The sequence below is a fragment of the Aquarana catesbeiana genome, linkage group LG12 (assembly GCF_042186555.1).
Source record: "Aquarana catesbeiana isolate 2022-GZ linkage group LG12, ASM4218655v1, whole genome shotgun sequence".
Taxonomy (NCBI): domain Eukaryota; kingdom Metazoa; phylum Chordata; class Amphibia; order Anura; family Ranidae; genus Aquarana; species Aquarana catesbeiana.
In genome coordinates this window covers 223,043,426-223,059,129 of record NC_133335.1, presented here as the reverse complement: position 1 = coordinate 223,059,129, position 15,704 = coordinate 223,043,426, and the positions used below count along the sequence as shown (strand labels likewise).

Sequence of the window (15,704 nt, the reverse complement as noted above, 5' to 3'; positions counted from 1 at the left end):
ATGATGAGCTCAGGTCAGGGGCATTTTCTGAAAGCAGTGGGCCCGTGTGAAGGATCATAAGTTGGGCCCCCGCAGCTGAGAAAAAGTGGTTGGGTGTGATTTTCATTGGGCTGAATAATGGCTCTGGCTTAAAGCGGGAGTCCGGCGACCAATCCTTTTTTTTTTTTTTTTTTTTTAGGCCACTGAGACGCTTTGCTAACCCCAAAATAATACTCACAGTTTGGGTGTAATATTTCCGCCTCTGTCTGTTTTCGTACTGAAGAATAACTTAAAAAATGTGATCCTGGATGTTTCCATCTTGCTTGTGGGCATGTGGTCCAGAAGTAAGTGACGCAAAGGTTCAGGAATAAATTTCAACAAAGTTCCCAGAAGCTCAACAGTAATTCCACAAACGGTCACCTGATTGTAGTTTTTCTCAATCACAGTGAAATCCCTTCTTTCTGAGATTTGGTTGTGGCAACCAATCGAGTCCTCTTCCTCCAGATGGTGTACGGGGCTAGCAGGACTGTGATTGGCATTAGCCAAGACAGTCCTTCTCCTCCTGGAAACAGGGACCGACTGTGCCCCCCCCCCCAGCAGAACGGCACCCAATCTCTTCCCCATCACAGAAGCTGACGATCGCAGCTAAAGCAAAGTTAGAGCAGCAAACAATGTTTCCCATTTATTACAATGTGTGGGGGCGCAGTACCTTCCCCTCAGTGCACGTGGGAAATTCTGAAATTGGAAAGCATTAGCATCTCACTGACCCTTCCCTGCGCTGCTCTGCGGATGGGGAGGGAGTCGAGTGCTGGCAAAAGAGGCTTCGCGTGGCACTTGCGGCACCAGTCCTGGGGGTTGCCTACCCCTGACCTAGGCTTATGACATCATGCACAGCTCGCTCTCTCGCTCTTGTGAGAGTTTGCCAGGGAGGGAGGGGGAATAAGTAATAAGAGGGCCAATTAGAGCTGCAGAGCTAGAGGTGTGCCTCCTGTGTAAATCCAGGAAGTGAACAGGCAGCAGCTTCAGCTGCCCACAGTTAAAATGGCTGCAGTCAAGACTCAGTGGAGGGAGATTTCTGCAGCATATTTGGAAAGTACAAAATCACAGTATATATAAAAATAATATGCAAAGTGGGTGGAGGGAAGCTTCAGAATTGCAAAGATGTTTTTATTACAAAATTATGTGAGCAGACTGCAGTTCCTCTTTAAATGTATTTGCAGACTGACATGGTTTTTCCATAGATGTACACATAAACCAACCGTCTCCTGATGAAGTGGGCGCTGTCCCGTGAATTGCATAGAGTTTACAGCTTCTGCAAATGAACAATGATTTATAACCAGGTTGGCATTTAGAATGTACATTGATGAAACAGTGTTTTTACTTCTACACAATTAATGTGGATGTGTATATGTTTTTTTCATGCAAACTGAAATAAATTTAGTATTTTAATAAATTTGTTGTATCATTTTACTTAGCACCACTCCTAAAAGTCCCATAGGCAAATTGTCTCTGAGTGTCTGCCACCCCTCTCTGCCAATCCCTTCACTGGCTTCAGATTGCCCAGCAAACTGAATTCAAAATGCTAACATACAAAGTGCCATTCACAACTCTGCCCTGAGCCACATCACCAATCTTGTCTCCATAGATCACCCAAACCGTCCTCTCCCCTCCTCCCATGCTCTTCTCCAAGACTTCTCCAGAGCCTCTCCCATCCTTTTGGAACTCTCTACCTCAATCTGTTTCTCCTACTCCGGCTGCTTTTAGGCGTTCCCTGAAAACTCATCTCTTCAGGGAAGACCATCACCCCTCCAAGTAACTGAACTTTTATCACTTCCATCAGCTCACCCCCCCCCCCCCCTCCCCTCAGTTATAACCTTGTGTAGGGATTTGTGGAAGGATTTTACAGTGAGCACAAAATCCTTCTATTTTCTTTCTTATCCATTGAGGGACACAGGATTTCAGATATTGTCATAACATCCAAAAGCAGTTTAACGGAGGGTCGGGAAACCAAGCAAACAACTGCTAATAGGCCCAATGTGAATAAAGACAATGGAGACTGCATGCCGCTCAAGGAGCCACCTAAAAGACGAATGCCCGAAGCTGGCACCAGAAAAGTCAAAACTTCCCACCTAATAGGAAGAGAACAGGGAGGAGGTGCAAAGCAGGAAAGACTGTCAGAATAAACATCCATTTTTCCAGGGCAAGGGCTGTCCAGGAAGAATCCTGAGAAAGACTTGGCTACAGGTAATTCCAAGGCATAGAATTGTGATCTCTGCCCCCCCTTTAGAGAACCAGAGTTTGATCCAAGAGTCAGCAAGACCAATAGGGAAGATACACGTTAGATTCCTACACAAGGCTTAGGTACAGAATCGAAGTAGAAATACTGAATAAGCAAAGAGGAAGAGAGATCTGGTGGAACGTAGGACCACACTCAACTTTCACCCAACAGAATGGAGAAGGTGCCCCTGGGGCAAGTCTGAAGAGAGAATCTATAAAAACTTGTATAACATGCTGAAGCCTCGCAAAGTCACAGGATTAGTGACACTCCTGACTCCCCAGATCCAACGAAGCGTTAGAATGCACGGAGCAACAGACAGGAGACTGAATAAATATAGTCTGGGTGAATCCAAACCGGCAAACAGCCAAAAAAAAAAGTCTGGATCAATGCCGTTAAAGTCATTCCCTTTTCCTGAAAAAAAGATACCTGCAGCAGAATACTAGCTTCCTCGGTAGCAGACAGCTTAGAGTAGTTTCTCAACCAGGGTTCCATGGAACCAGAGGGTTCCACCAGAGGTTGCTAGGGGTTCCTTGAGCAATTTCTGCCTCTCAGATAAGTTCCCACTGACATCATTGATCTTTTTTAGCTATCTGTAAGGTGGAAATTCTTTTCAATGACCAGAAGTGTAAGGAGCATTCTTCCCACTGACCAACACACTAATGCAGGGGTCTTCAAACTACGGCCCTCCAGTTGTTCAGGAACTACAATTCCCATCATGCCTAGTCATGTCTGTGAATGTCAGAATTTTACAATGCCTCATGGGATGTGTAGTTCCTCAACATCTGGAGGGCCGTAGTAGGGCCGAAATAACTAATCTATTAATCGATTATGAAATTAATCGATTATGAAAATAGTAATCGATTGATTGGCCAGTAACATGATGGGGTTAAAAAAGCTAAAATTAGCCCTATATACTACAAAAAGAGCAAATAATCTCTACTGTAAATATTACTTTCACTGTTGCAAAGTAAAAAAAACTAAGGGCTATTTTTTTTGGCTATTTTTTTGGCTATTTTTTTTTTTTTTTAACTCCATTATGTTGCTAAATGTTACAGTGGTGAGACAGATGAACAGATAAGTTCGGTGTTAGGACAGATGAGAAGATGGTTCAGCGGTGGAACAGACGTGCATGGAAGTACAGTGGTGGGGCAGATGAGAAAGGGGGAACATTGGTGGGGCAGATGAGCAGGGTGGTACAGTGTTGGGGCAGATGTACAGGGGGTTACAGTGGTGGGACAGATGAGCGGGGGGGCACAGAGGCTTCACATGCCCACAATTAAGATGGGAGCACGCTGCAGGCAGAATATAAAGGTTAATTTCCTCAAAAAATATACTAGAAATACAGCGTCCTGTCATCTATTTAACTTTTGTAACGTTAGGTTAGATGAACAGCTCGGGTGTCTTAAAAAAAATGAAAAATAAAAACTGTAGGGCTGGATATCTGTTTTAAAAAGGGGCGAATTTTAGAGATGTTACGAAGGTGAAGTCTACAAGCTTTTGACGACGATTGGATTTGGGGCTGAAAGGACAGGTCGGAGTCTGGGATTACACCTAGAAGCCTGGTGTTAGGGGAGGGGCTGATAGTGGCATTATTGATCTTGATAGAAAAGTCATGGACGGGGGCACGGGTGGGGGGGAATATTATTGGCTCGATTTTAGAGAGATTTTGTTTAAAGGGTAACTTCACCTTTACAGAACAATCCGTAAGGTGAACTTACACAGGTCCCCCTCCTCGCCCATACCCCCCCCCCTCCCCCCTAGTCCCGCTGACCTGGACCACGGCAATCTCCGGTTCTAAGCCCCGGTATATCCACGCAATGAGTCCGATTGAACCCGGAGATTGCCGCGCTCCAGGTCAGTGGGTAGCTGAGGGGGGGTGCGAGGAGGGGGACCCGTGTAAGATCACCTTACAGATTTTTCTGTAAAGGTGAACTTGCACTTTAAGGAAATGGTGCTACATCCTTGTTGAAATGTCAGTAATTGTAGAGGGTGGAAGTGGTTAGGGTGGGGAGTAGCAGACAGGCTTTTTTGTTTACCAGTGTCCAATTCTGCTTTCTGTAACAGTATAACCTGACAGTATACAACTTTATGGGGTTGATTTACTAAAACTGGAAAAGGCAAAATCTGGTGCAGCTGTACATGGTAGCCAGTCGGCTTCTAACGTCGGCTTGTTCAATTTAGCTTTGACAAGAAACCTGGAAGCTGATTGGTTTCTATGTGCTGAGCTGCACCAGATTGTGCACTCACGTTTTAGTAAATAAATCCCTTTGTGTTCCCCCAATGGACTCCAAAAAAAGAACAAACTGATTTCATCTTGCATGGGTAGACAGCACTGTCTTGGAAGGTGTCTGTAGGGCTCTTCCGCTCATGATTATCTCTGTATGGGTTGTCTGATGTAGGGTAATGTGTATTATGACTTTTCCCCCACAATAACTGTATGTTCTTTTGGTTTATGTATCTCCAGAAGATAACAAAGAAGTTGTCGTCTTCCCTCCGAGCACTACAGATCCGATATGTCACGACGGATGATATCGTCACCAGCGATGACAACGATGCCAACAGCTTGTGTGTGGCCCTGGAGGCTGTGCTTGTGCATGGACTGAAGGCAAAGTTTATTAAAATGGAGAAGAGGAGAAGGAACAAGGGGCACAGTGTATCTTTACCCCAACCGGCCTTCTGGGCACTGCTGAAAACCATCACACACCGGTCAGTCACTGTTGTGTAACCCCTCTGAGCTTGTGTTTTATAACAGACCAAAGGCCATATTAATTGGAATTTGTGTCCCTCTGGCCATGCGTTTAGTCATGTGATCACTCAGGTTTAGTACCTTGTGGATGATGACGGGGAATGCTGTAGCCAGTACGAATTTCAGGTTAAAAGGTGATGCAGTTTTCCATCAGTTGTCTGGTGTTGCTTTCTTCAGCTGGGTTTCTTTGCCACTTCAAACTCTTATGCTACCTGCAGCTGGTTTATGAGTATCCCAAGGCCTGGCCTTGTACCCTGACCTGCATTGTCCCCGCTTTGCTATGTGACAGGTCAGACTCTAGATCAGGGGTAGGCAACCTCAGCTCTCCAGCTGTGGGGAAACTACAAATCCCATCATGCCTCTGTCTCTAGGAGTCATGCCTGTGATTGTAATGTCTTGCAATGTCTCATGGGAACTGTAGTTTCAAAACAGCTGGAGGGCCGAGGTTGGCTACCACTGCTCCTAGATGCTAGCCCTGTTGTACTGGGTGCCTCCAGCATACACTCCACTAAAGCCGCAAACACACGAGCGGAATGTCCGACAGAAAAAGTCAGACGGAAGCTTTTCATCGTCTATTCCGATTGTGTGTAGGCCTCATCGGACTTTTTTTTTTTTTTTTAAATTCTGACGGACCTAGAAATGGAACATGTTCTAAATATTTCCGACGGAACCAATTCCTATCGGGAAAACCGATCGTCTATATGCTGTTCTGACGGACCAAAAACGACGCATGCTCTGAAGCAGGTACGAGACGGAAGCTATTGGCTACTGGCTATTGAACTTCCTTTTTCTAGTCCCGTCGTACGTGTTGTACGTCACCGCGTTCTGGACGGTCAGACTTTGGATTGACCGTGTGTAGGCAAGACCGCTTGAATGGAATTCCGTCGGAGAAACCTTCGGAGTTTGTTCCGACTACAAAACCGGTCGTGTGTACGCAGCATAACTGCCTGAAATCTTGCTCTCTGCTTCAGACGTTGCCATCTTTCCCTTGCTCTGTCAGGCATGGCACCCCACCTTGGTTTTATTGGGGGAGGGGGCCATGCATGACACTATAGACCAGATTGCAACTTTTATTGCTGACTGACCACAATGGCTATATGAGTACTTCCATGGCTTTGGGGGGTGGGAGGGGAAATTATACTTACCTAGATGGCTGCAACTGTCCCCCACCACCTCTTAGACCGAGATCTGAGTGATAAATCACTGCTGATCACTCAGTTCTCGGTCTTCAGCCTGCAGAGAACCAGTGACTGTTAGTCACCAGCTATCTGCTCTGCTCCTCCCGCGCTCACTGGAGCACCAGGCTGTGGGGCTCATGAGAGTGGCTGGCTCACGCTCTGTGTGCTTGCTGAGAGGCTGAGGCAACTGCCGGTACAGGTCTCTCGGTTGATACTGACTACAAAGTTGGTATCTCTCTAGAGCCTGGACCGCCTGAGTGACATCAGCTGACAGCAGACTTTGGCCCACCGTCGGCTGAAAATGGGACACGGGAGTGCAGAATGACCTACACTCCTGTGGTCCATAGGAGAAGTAGGGCCGAAAGACATTTGGTACTACTTCTCCTTTTAAGTAGTTAACGGACTGTGTTGTACCCGAAGAGCCGCCGGGGCAGTTGCAGCATGGCCCTATTCACATGAATGGTTTGAGTTCAGCAGGCGCTGAAGTGCCTGCCAAACACGAAAGTCTATATTTCCTGCTGCAGTTGTAGCATTTGTATGACCCTGGTTGGTGGTTCTGCAGCTAAAAGGGGAACTGGGGGGGGGGGGGTTAAAAATGTACCTTAACTGTGTGTGGTTTTACTGTCCTCCAACCTCACGTGTCTGACTGGGGTGCCTCGAGACCAAAAAAATTTTAAAGGGCACGTTGACTGAAAAATGGTTGAGAAACGCTGGGTTAATGTGTGCTGATCTTCCTGGGGCTAGAACTGTGGAGGATTAGAGTTATAGCGCTGTCGTGTTTCTGTTGGAGAAATTTCTCCTCCTGTATCAATGACACTAGCAGATATGAGGGAATAATTACCAACTGGGCACATAGACGACAATAAAAATCCAGGAGAGGTTCTAATGGAGTAAGAATGGGACACATATTGGGTAGGTGGGTGAAAAGTGGGACACGTATTGGGTAGGAGGGTGAAGAATGGGACACGTATTGGGTAGAAGGGTGAAGAATGGGACACATATTGGGTAGGAGGGTGAAAAATGGGACACGTATTGGGTAGGAGAGTGAAGAATGGGACACGTATTGGGTAGGTGGGTGAAGAATGAGACACGTATTGGGTAGGTGGGTGAAGAATGGGACACGTATTGGGTAGGAGGGTGAAGAATGGGACACGTATTGGGTAGGAGGGTGAAGAATGGGACACGTATTGGGTAGGAGGGTGAAGAATGGGACACGTATTGGGTAGGAGGGTGAAAAATGGGACAGGTATTGGGTAGGAGGGTGAAGAATGGGACACATATTGGGTAGGTGGGTGAAGAATGGGACACGTATTGGGTAGGAGGGTGAAGAATGGGACACGTATTGGGTAGGAGGGTGAAGAATGGGACACGTATTGGGTAGAAGGGTGAAGAATGGGACACATATTGGGTAGGAGGGTGAAAAATGGGACACGTATTGGGTAGGAGAGTGAAGAATGGGACACGTATTGGGTAGGTGGGTGAAGAATGAGACACGTATTGGGTAGGTGGGTGAAGAATGGGACACGTATTGGGTAGGTGGGTGAAGAATGGGACACGTATTGGGTAGGAGGGTGAAGAATGGGACACGTATTGGGTAGGAGGGTGAAGAATGGGACACGTATTGGGTAGGAGGGTGAAAAATGGGACAGGTATTGGGTAGGAGGGTGAAGAATGGGACAGGTATTGAGTAGGAGGGTGAAGAATGGGACAGGTATTGGGTAGGTGGGTGATGAATGGGACACGTATTGGGTAGGTGGGTGAAGAATGGGACACGTATTGGGTAGGTGGTTGAGGAATGGGACACGTATTTGGTAGGAGGGTGAAGAATGGGACAGGTATTGGGTAGGTGGGTGAAGAATGGGACAGGTATTGGGTAGGTGGGTGAAGAATGGGACACGTATTGGGTAGGTGGGTGAAGAATGGGACCCGTATTGGGTAGGAGGGTGAAGAATGGGACATGTATTGGGTAGGAGGGTGAAGAATGGGACATGTATTCGGGGTGGGGGGGTGAAACATTGGAAGGATGTTTTGACAGGATTGTCCCCAAAGTAGCACCTTGAATTCATGGCTCTCTCATGATTGTCCTTTCTTGCAGAAATGTGATCTCACAGCTGGAAAACATCAGTTATATCACTACAGATGTGGGTCGCTGTCGTTCTTGGCTGCGTCTGGCTCTCAACGAATGTTTGATGGAGTGTTATTTCCTGACCCTGCAGCGGGAGAAGTCTCGTCTTATGGAATTTTATCAGCCATTTGCCTTGATGCTGGACATGGAGGACTGCGATGTAGTGCTGAGTTATTTGCAGGGTTTGTCCTCCTTGTCCTTCGATTTGTCCTACAAGTCTTCAATATTAAATGAATGGACGGTGTCTCCTCTGTCATTAGCCGGGCTGTGGCTGGATGAGAGTGAACAAGTCATACCATATGAACCCCACAGGAGGAAGTCGCTGGACTCGGTGTCTCAGTCCTCTAGCTCGGATGATGCTAATAACCCTATGATTAATGGAAGTCAGGGAAAGGCAGACTCGTCAGCTCTCAGTCTGGATACCGCTAGTTCCTCTTCTCAGCTCTCCTCCAGCTTGGGCTCCGATGAACAGAGCAGGGGCGCCACAGCCCCCACCCTGGCCCAGAACTCCACCTTCTCCTCAATAGTTACAGATGAGGCCGACACTGACGAACTCAGCAAATCTCCAGCAGAGTAAGAGTTCCTATTATGAGGGCCAGTTCTGCTGTACAGCAAAAGTATTGTGGATGATGAAAGATGATTGGCTGCCCTCAACCCCCCACTTTGTACTCTGCTCCCTCCACCCCCCACTTTGTACTCTGCTCCCTCCACCTCCCACTTTGTACTCTGCTCCCTCCACCCCCCACTTTGTACTCTGCTCCCTCCACCCCCCACTTTGTACTCTGCTCCCTCCACCCCCCACTTTGTACTCTGCTCCCTCCACCCCCCACTTTGTACTCTGCTCCCTCCACCCCCCACTTTGTACTCTGCTCCCTCCACCCCCCACTTTGTACTCTGCTCCCTCCACCCCCCACTTTGTACTCTGCTCCCTCAACCCCCCACTTTGTACTCTGCTCCCTCAACCCCCCACTTTGTACTCTGCTCCCTCAACCCCCCACTTTGTACTCTGCTCCCTCAACCCCCCACTTTGTACTCTGCTCCCTCAACCCCCCCCCTGCTTTCCACTCTGCTCCCTCAACTACCCCCCCCCGCTTTCCACTCTGCTCCCTCAACCTTCCCACTTTCCACTCTGCTCCCTCAACCTCCCCGCTTTCCACTCTGCTCCCTCAACCCGCCCCCCCCCCCACTTTCCACTCTGCTCCCTCAAACCCCCCCCCCCCCCACTTTCCACTCTGCTCCCTCAACCCCCCGCTTTCTGCTCTGCTCCCTCAACCCCCCACTTTCCACTCTGCTCCACTCCACTATTCCACTCTGCTCCCTTTAACTCCCACTTCGCTTTACACCCGGCACCCTTCCACCCCCTGCTTTCCACTCTGCTCCCTCCAGCTCCCCGCTTTCCACTCTGCTCCCCCCCCCCCCCCCCCCGCTTTCCACTCTGCTCCCTCAACCCCCCCCCCTGCTTTCCACTCTGCTCCCTCAACCTCCCCGCTTTCCACTCTGCTCCCTCAACACACCCCCCCCCCCCCCCCCCCCCGCTTTCCACTCTGCTCCACTCCACTATTCCACTCTGCTCCCTTTAACTCCCACTTCGCTTTACACCCGGCACCCTTCCACCCCCTGCTTTCCACTCTGCTCCCTCCAGCTCCCCGCTTTCCACTCTGCTCCCCCCCCCCGCTTTCCACTCTGCTCCCTCAACCCCCCCCCCTGCTTTCCACTCTGCTCCCTCAACCTCCCCGCTTTCCACTCTGCTCCCTCAACACCCCCCCCCCCGCTTTCCACTCTGCTCCACTCCACTATTCCACTCTGCTCCCCTTAACTCCCACTTCGCTTTACACCCGGCACCCTTCCACCCCCTGCTTTCCACTCTGCTCCTCAACCTCCCCGCTTTCCACTCTGCTCCCTCAACCCCCCCCCCCCCCACTTTCCACTCTGCTCCCTCAACCCCCCCCCCCCCCCCCGCTTTCCACTCTGCTCCATCAACCCCAACCCCCCATCCCCCCCGCTTTCCACTCTGCTCCCTCAACCCCCCCCACTTTCCACTCTGCTCCACTCCACTATTCCACTCTGCTCCCTTTAACTCCCACTTTGCTTTACACCCGGCACCCTTCCACCCCCTGCTTTCCACTCTGCTCCTCTCTCGCTTCCTTCCCACACTGCTTCCTCCCTTGCCACTCTGTTCCCTCCTTTTTTTTTTCCCACTTTTTTCACCATCTCTCTCTTCTCACTTTTTTTTCAGGGACATGGACACTGGGCTTTCTTCTGCATCTGGACACTACCGCTCCCAGCTCCCCTCCCAGCCCCCTCGCTCTCGATATCCCATCATCGGACTTCGCTGCACCTACAGAAACGTCATCCAGTGACAGCCCAGTGCTGGAAGGCCGTGTGACTGACACAAAGGACTCTAATCCTGTGGCCTGTTATTTGGCGGAAGACACAACAGAGACACAGGTGCTGCCATCACAGATGGTTAAATCACAGGCGCTTTCATCACAGATGGTTAAATCACAGACGCTCCCATCTCAGAGCAGATCTCGGGCAGATCCGGAATCTCAGAGTGGCGCAACACTTTTCCCCGAATCCCCTGCAGAACTTACAGTGAGTAGCTGTGAATCAGTCGCCTTGTGACCAGTGTGCTGGCACTCCTGTGGTTAATTCTACCAAGGGAACTTCTGCTTTTTACAGGAAAGCATAAGTGTGCGGTTTTAGCTAATATATAATAACAGAAATCCATTTTTAGACCATAAAAACATCATAGATTTTTGTAAAACTTTTTCAAATTTTTTTTACGGACATGTTATACTTACCTCCTTGTGCTGTGGTTTTTGCACAGGGCAGCTCTGATCCTCCTCTTCTTGGGTCCTATGGGGGCACTCATGCAGGCCGCGCTCTGTGTGTCAATTATACATACAGTGTGGCTCTGCTCTCGTGCACAGTGCTGGATTGACATCGGGGCTCAGGTAAGTATATGGCGGCGGCGGCGGCGGGGGGGGGGGGGGGTGTTTGAGGTAAAAAAAAAAAAACCTTTTGCCTTTAGAACCACTTTAACTACTTTTCTACCAAGGACATGGTAGGTAAGTGATTAACTCACGCTGACAGCTGCAATAGCAACCGTGAGCATGATAGCAGCTTTAAAAGCCAGTGAAGGGCTATTAGATAAAAATGATCGAGCGGATCTAGAGCTACGTGATCACTTTTATTCGGTACTCAAAGGAACACGCGAGGTATCATCTTCACGAATGTCGGAGTGAGAGCAATAATTCTAGGGCCATAGTACATGGTTAAAGGATAGGTTCACCTTTCGTAACATGTTACACCCATAACGGGACCGCCCCCCGCACCTCCCCGATCTGACAGCTAGCAGGGATCTCCCGCCACCCACGCCCTCGCTAGCTGTCAGTTTATAAAAAAAAAAACGTGGCCGAGTGGGCACATCATTCACAACGCCCTGTGAATGGAAAACTTCAAGGTCCAGCAGCCTTTGCGGCTGTCGGCTTATAGTTTTCAATTAACTACCTCGGCGCTGTGGAGCGCCGTGGTAGTTCATTTTCTCTTCCTGTCAGATTGTATCTGCTTGCCTGTACAGGCATACAGATACACTGACAGATCTGGTGGAGACCTGCATTTTTTTTTTTTATTCACAAAAAAATGTGCATTTTTTTTTTTTTTTTCGAAAAACGTGAACTTATCCTTCAACTCTAAACTGATCTGTAAAGACTTTTAAAACATCCAAATAAAAGTCATTGTTTTTAAGGTACCGCAATTCCATGGTTGTGTGCAAATTTAAGACTTGAGATGTTTGGTATCTGTTTACTCAACCACAATCCCATATGATAGAATATATATATATATTTTTTTCACACAGTTGTGGTTTACATACCCTGGCAGAATTAATTTCTTGGCCATTTTTCAGAGAATATGAATGATAACACAAAAACGTTTTTCTTTCACTCGTGGTTAGTGTTTGGCTGAAGCCATTTATTATCAATCAACTGTGTTTACTCTTTTTAAATTTTAATCACAACAAAAACTACCCAAATTACCCTGATCAAAAGTTTACATACCCCAGTTCTTAATACCGTGTATTGCCCCCTTTAACATGACAGCTTGAAGTCTTTTGTGGTATTTGTGGATGAGGCTCTTTATCTTCTCAGATGGTAAAGCTGCCCATTCCTCTTGGCAAAAAAGCCTCCAGTTCCTGTAAATTCTTGGGCTGTCTTGCATGAACTAGCCACGTTTGAGATCTCCCCAGAGTGGCTCAATGATATTGAGGTCAGGAGACTGAGATGACCCACTCCAGAACCTTCACTTTATTCTGCTGTAGCCAATGACAGGTCGACTTGGCCTTCTGTTTTGGATCATTGTCGTGTTGGAATGTCCAAGTACGTCCCATGTGCAGCTTCCTGGCTGATGAATGCAAATGTTCCTCCAGTATTTTTTGATAACATACTGCATTCATCTTGTCATCAATTTTGACCAAATTTCTTGTGCCTTTGTAGCTCACACATCCCCAAAACATCAGCGCTCCACCTCCGTGTTTCACAGTAGGAATGGTGTACCTTTCATCATAGGCCTTGTTGACTCCTCTCCAAATGTAGTGTTTATGGTTGTGGCCAAAAGCTCAGTTTTGGTCTCATCACTCCAAATGACACTGTGCCAGAAGGTTTGAGGCTTGTCTCTGTGCTGTTTGGTGTATTATAAGCGGGATACTTTGTGGCATTTGCGTAGTAATGGCTTTCTTCTGGCCACTCGACCATGCAGCCCATCCTTCAAGTGCCTCTTATTGTGCATCTTCAAACAGCCACACCACATGTTTTCAGAGTCCTGTATTTCACCTGAATTTTTTTTTGTAGGTTTTTCTTTGCATCCCGAACAATTTTCCTGGAAGTTGTTGCTCAATTTTTAGTTGGTCTACCTGACCGTGGTTTGGTTTCAACAGAACCCCTCATTTTCCACTTCTTGATTAGAGTTTGAACACTGCTGATTGGCATTCTCAATTCTTGGATATCTTTATATCCCTTTCCTGTTTTATACAGTTCAACTACCTTTTCCCACAGATCCTTTCACAATTCTTTTGCTTTCTCCATGACTCAGATCCAGAATTGTCAGAATCCAGAATTTATACATACACACTAATTACAAGCAAACAGATCACAGGTGATAGTGATTGTAATAGTCATTCAAACCCCTTTGAGTCAACTTGTGTGCATGTTATCAGGGCCAAAATCACCAGGGTATGTAAACTTTTTGATCAGGGTCATTTGGGTAGTTTGTGTTGTGATTATGATTTTAAAAAGAGTAAACGCAGCTGATTGACAAGAAATGGCTTCAGCCAAACACTAATCATGAGTGAAAGAAAAGTTTTTGTGTTATCATTCACATTCTTTGAAAAACGGCCAAGAAATCATAAATTCTGCCAGGGTATGTAAACTTATGAGCACAACTGTGTGTGTGTGTGAGTGATATATACACACACGTAAAAAATATATATATATATATCTCATTTCAAGAAGAAAGAAACGGGGGAAAAAAGGTAACAATGCACAGCTATCGTGTAACCTCTTACAAATGGCAAATCCTAATACAGGATCACTTCTTATACCTTCTGTTATATTCTACCAAAAATGTGGGTATAATATTGTGTTGGATTGCATTTTAGTGTATGTTTTCTTGAAAATTATGCAGTTGATAAATAACTGCACAAATCTAATGCGACACAAAAAAATGGCAACTACCTGCATTTTATTCTACAGGGTCACTGCTTTAAAAAAAAAAAAAATATATATATATATATATATATATATATATATATATATATATATATATATATATATATAAAAAATATATATTTATATATTTATTTAAGTTCGGGTCTTTAATTGATTAATTCTTGTTTTTTTTCTTTTGTATGACATTCCTTCAATAACATTCAATGTGCCCAGGTGCTGGGGGGAGGTTCCTTCACTGCGTAGCAGCTGCAATCGATCAATACCTGTGGGAGGGTCGTGACCGGGTGATTCGGAGATCATACCCGCCCACAGAAGGAAGTGTGACACAAGCATGTGACGTCTCTCTCTTGAGGAAATGACAATGGAGGAAACACAATTTGCAGTAATTTCTGGTTGCACAAACCAGATCATAACAATTAGGGGTCGACCGATCTCATTTTTTCAGGGCTAATACCGATTTTGTTTTTTTGGGTTGCCTTTTAGGCCAACAGCCTCTATCAGGTGCCGATATTCTGTAGATTTTTTTACACTGTCCTTTAAAAATTTTTTTTTATTATCACTGTTACTGCTGTTACAAGGATTGTAAACATCCCTTGTGACAGTAATAGGCAACACAGGTACTCTTTATGGAGGGATCTATAAGCCCCCCAAAACCCCTCCTCTGCACTTGAAAGTATTCAAAACGTCAGATCAGCGTTTTTGAATACTTTTCTATTTTTTAAAACTGGCGCCTTTAGGATGCCAGTAATCCGAAAGTGATGTTACGACATCGCTTCCAGGTTACTAGATCCAAGACCCGAAGAAAGGCCGATCTGGCTTTGTTTGGGTTTCCGGCCAGCCGGCAGAAGTGCCGCTAGTCGCTCGGGACTCCTCCTGGTGGTACGCTCTAAAGACCGGTACCGGGGTGATGGCTGCAGCTGCAGGCATCACCCTGGTACAACCCCTTGAAGCAATATCGGTAACATTGGTAAATTTGTGACTGATGCCGATGCTTCAAAAAAAGTGAATATCGGCTGCACCGTTAATCAGTTGACCCTACTAACACACTTGAGAGATGTGGGACAGGAAATGGAGGAAAAACGGACTGTAAAAAAAAAAAAAACAGCGCGTGTAGGGCCCTCGATGAAATCAGAGTATTCTCCTGTGGAGACAAAGAGTAATTTCTTGGGCTGTGGGCCACATAATACACCCCTCAGTTTTGGGTTTAGAGTGTTGCTGCCCATCTTTTGATGGCTTCCTCTTGATATGGTTTGTGTTCCTATAAGGATTAGTTGTTGTATTGTCTTCTCTAGAAAAGCAGAAGTTGGATTTCAGAAGAGGATTTCACACAAGTAGATCCCGTGATTCCTGTGGAAGAGCCAAGCCTGGACATATCCTGCCAGCTCAGTCTTTAGAATCGGCCCCTCAGTCTAATGGGCAGAACCAGTCTGGCCAAGCCTTTCGCGTTGTACACCGGAGGCAAATAGGTAATTGTGTTCTCCCCTTTGTTTAGCCTTATGAATACTTTTATTGTTGTGTCCTTGTTGTGTCTGATCCATTCCTTTCCCTCCCAGGACTTTCCAACCCTTTTCGGGGTCTCTTGATGTTGGGCTCTTTGGAGCGTAAAACCACTTTAGGATTGTACAAGCCATATTACTGCGAGCTAACGCCGTACGAGTTCCCGCCTTCAACC

The 15,704-nt window shown here is 46.8% G+C and overlaps 1 protein-coding gene across 1 annotated transcript in view; it reads left to right on the top strand.

Moving 5' to 3' along the window:
* Positions 1-15,704, top strand: part of PLEKHM1 (pleckstrin homology and RUN domain containing M1) — a gene marked incomplete in the record, with an annotated part of 47,180 nt that overhangs the window by 14,563 nt on the left and 16,913 nt on the right. The window contains 7 exon segments of the mRNA XM_073606763.1: positions 4,722-4,963; positions 8,277-8,879; positions 10,543-10,573; positions 10,575-10,901; positions 15,325-15,388; positions 15,391-15,498; positions 15,586-15,688. Coding sequence (XP_073462864.1) covers positions 4,722-4,963; positions 8,277-8,879; positions 10,543-10,573; positions 10,575-10,901; positions 15,325-15,388; positions 15,391-15,498; positions 15,586-15,688 — 1,478 coding nt within the window.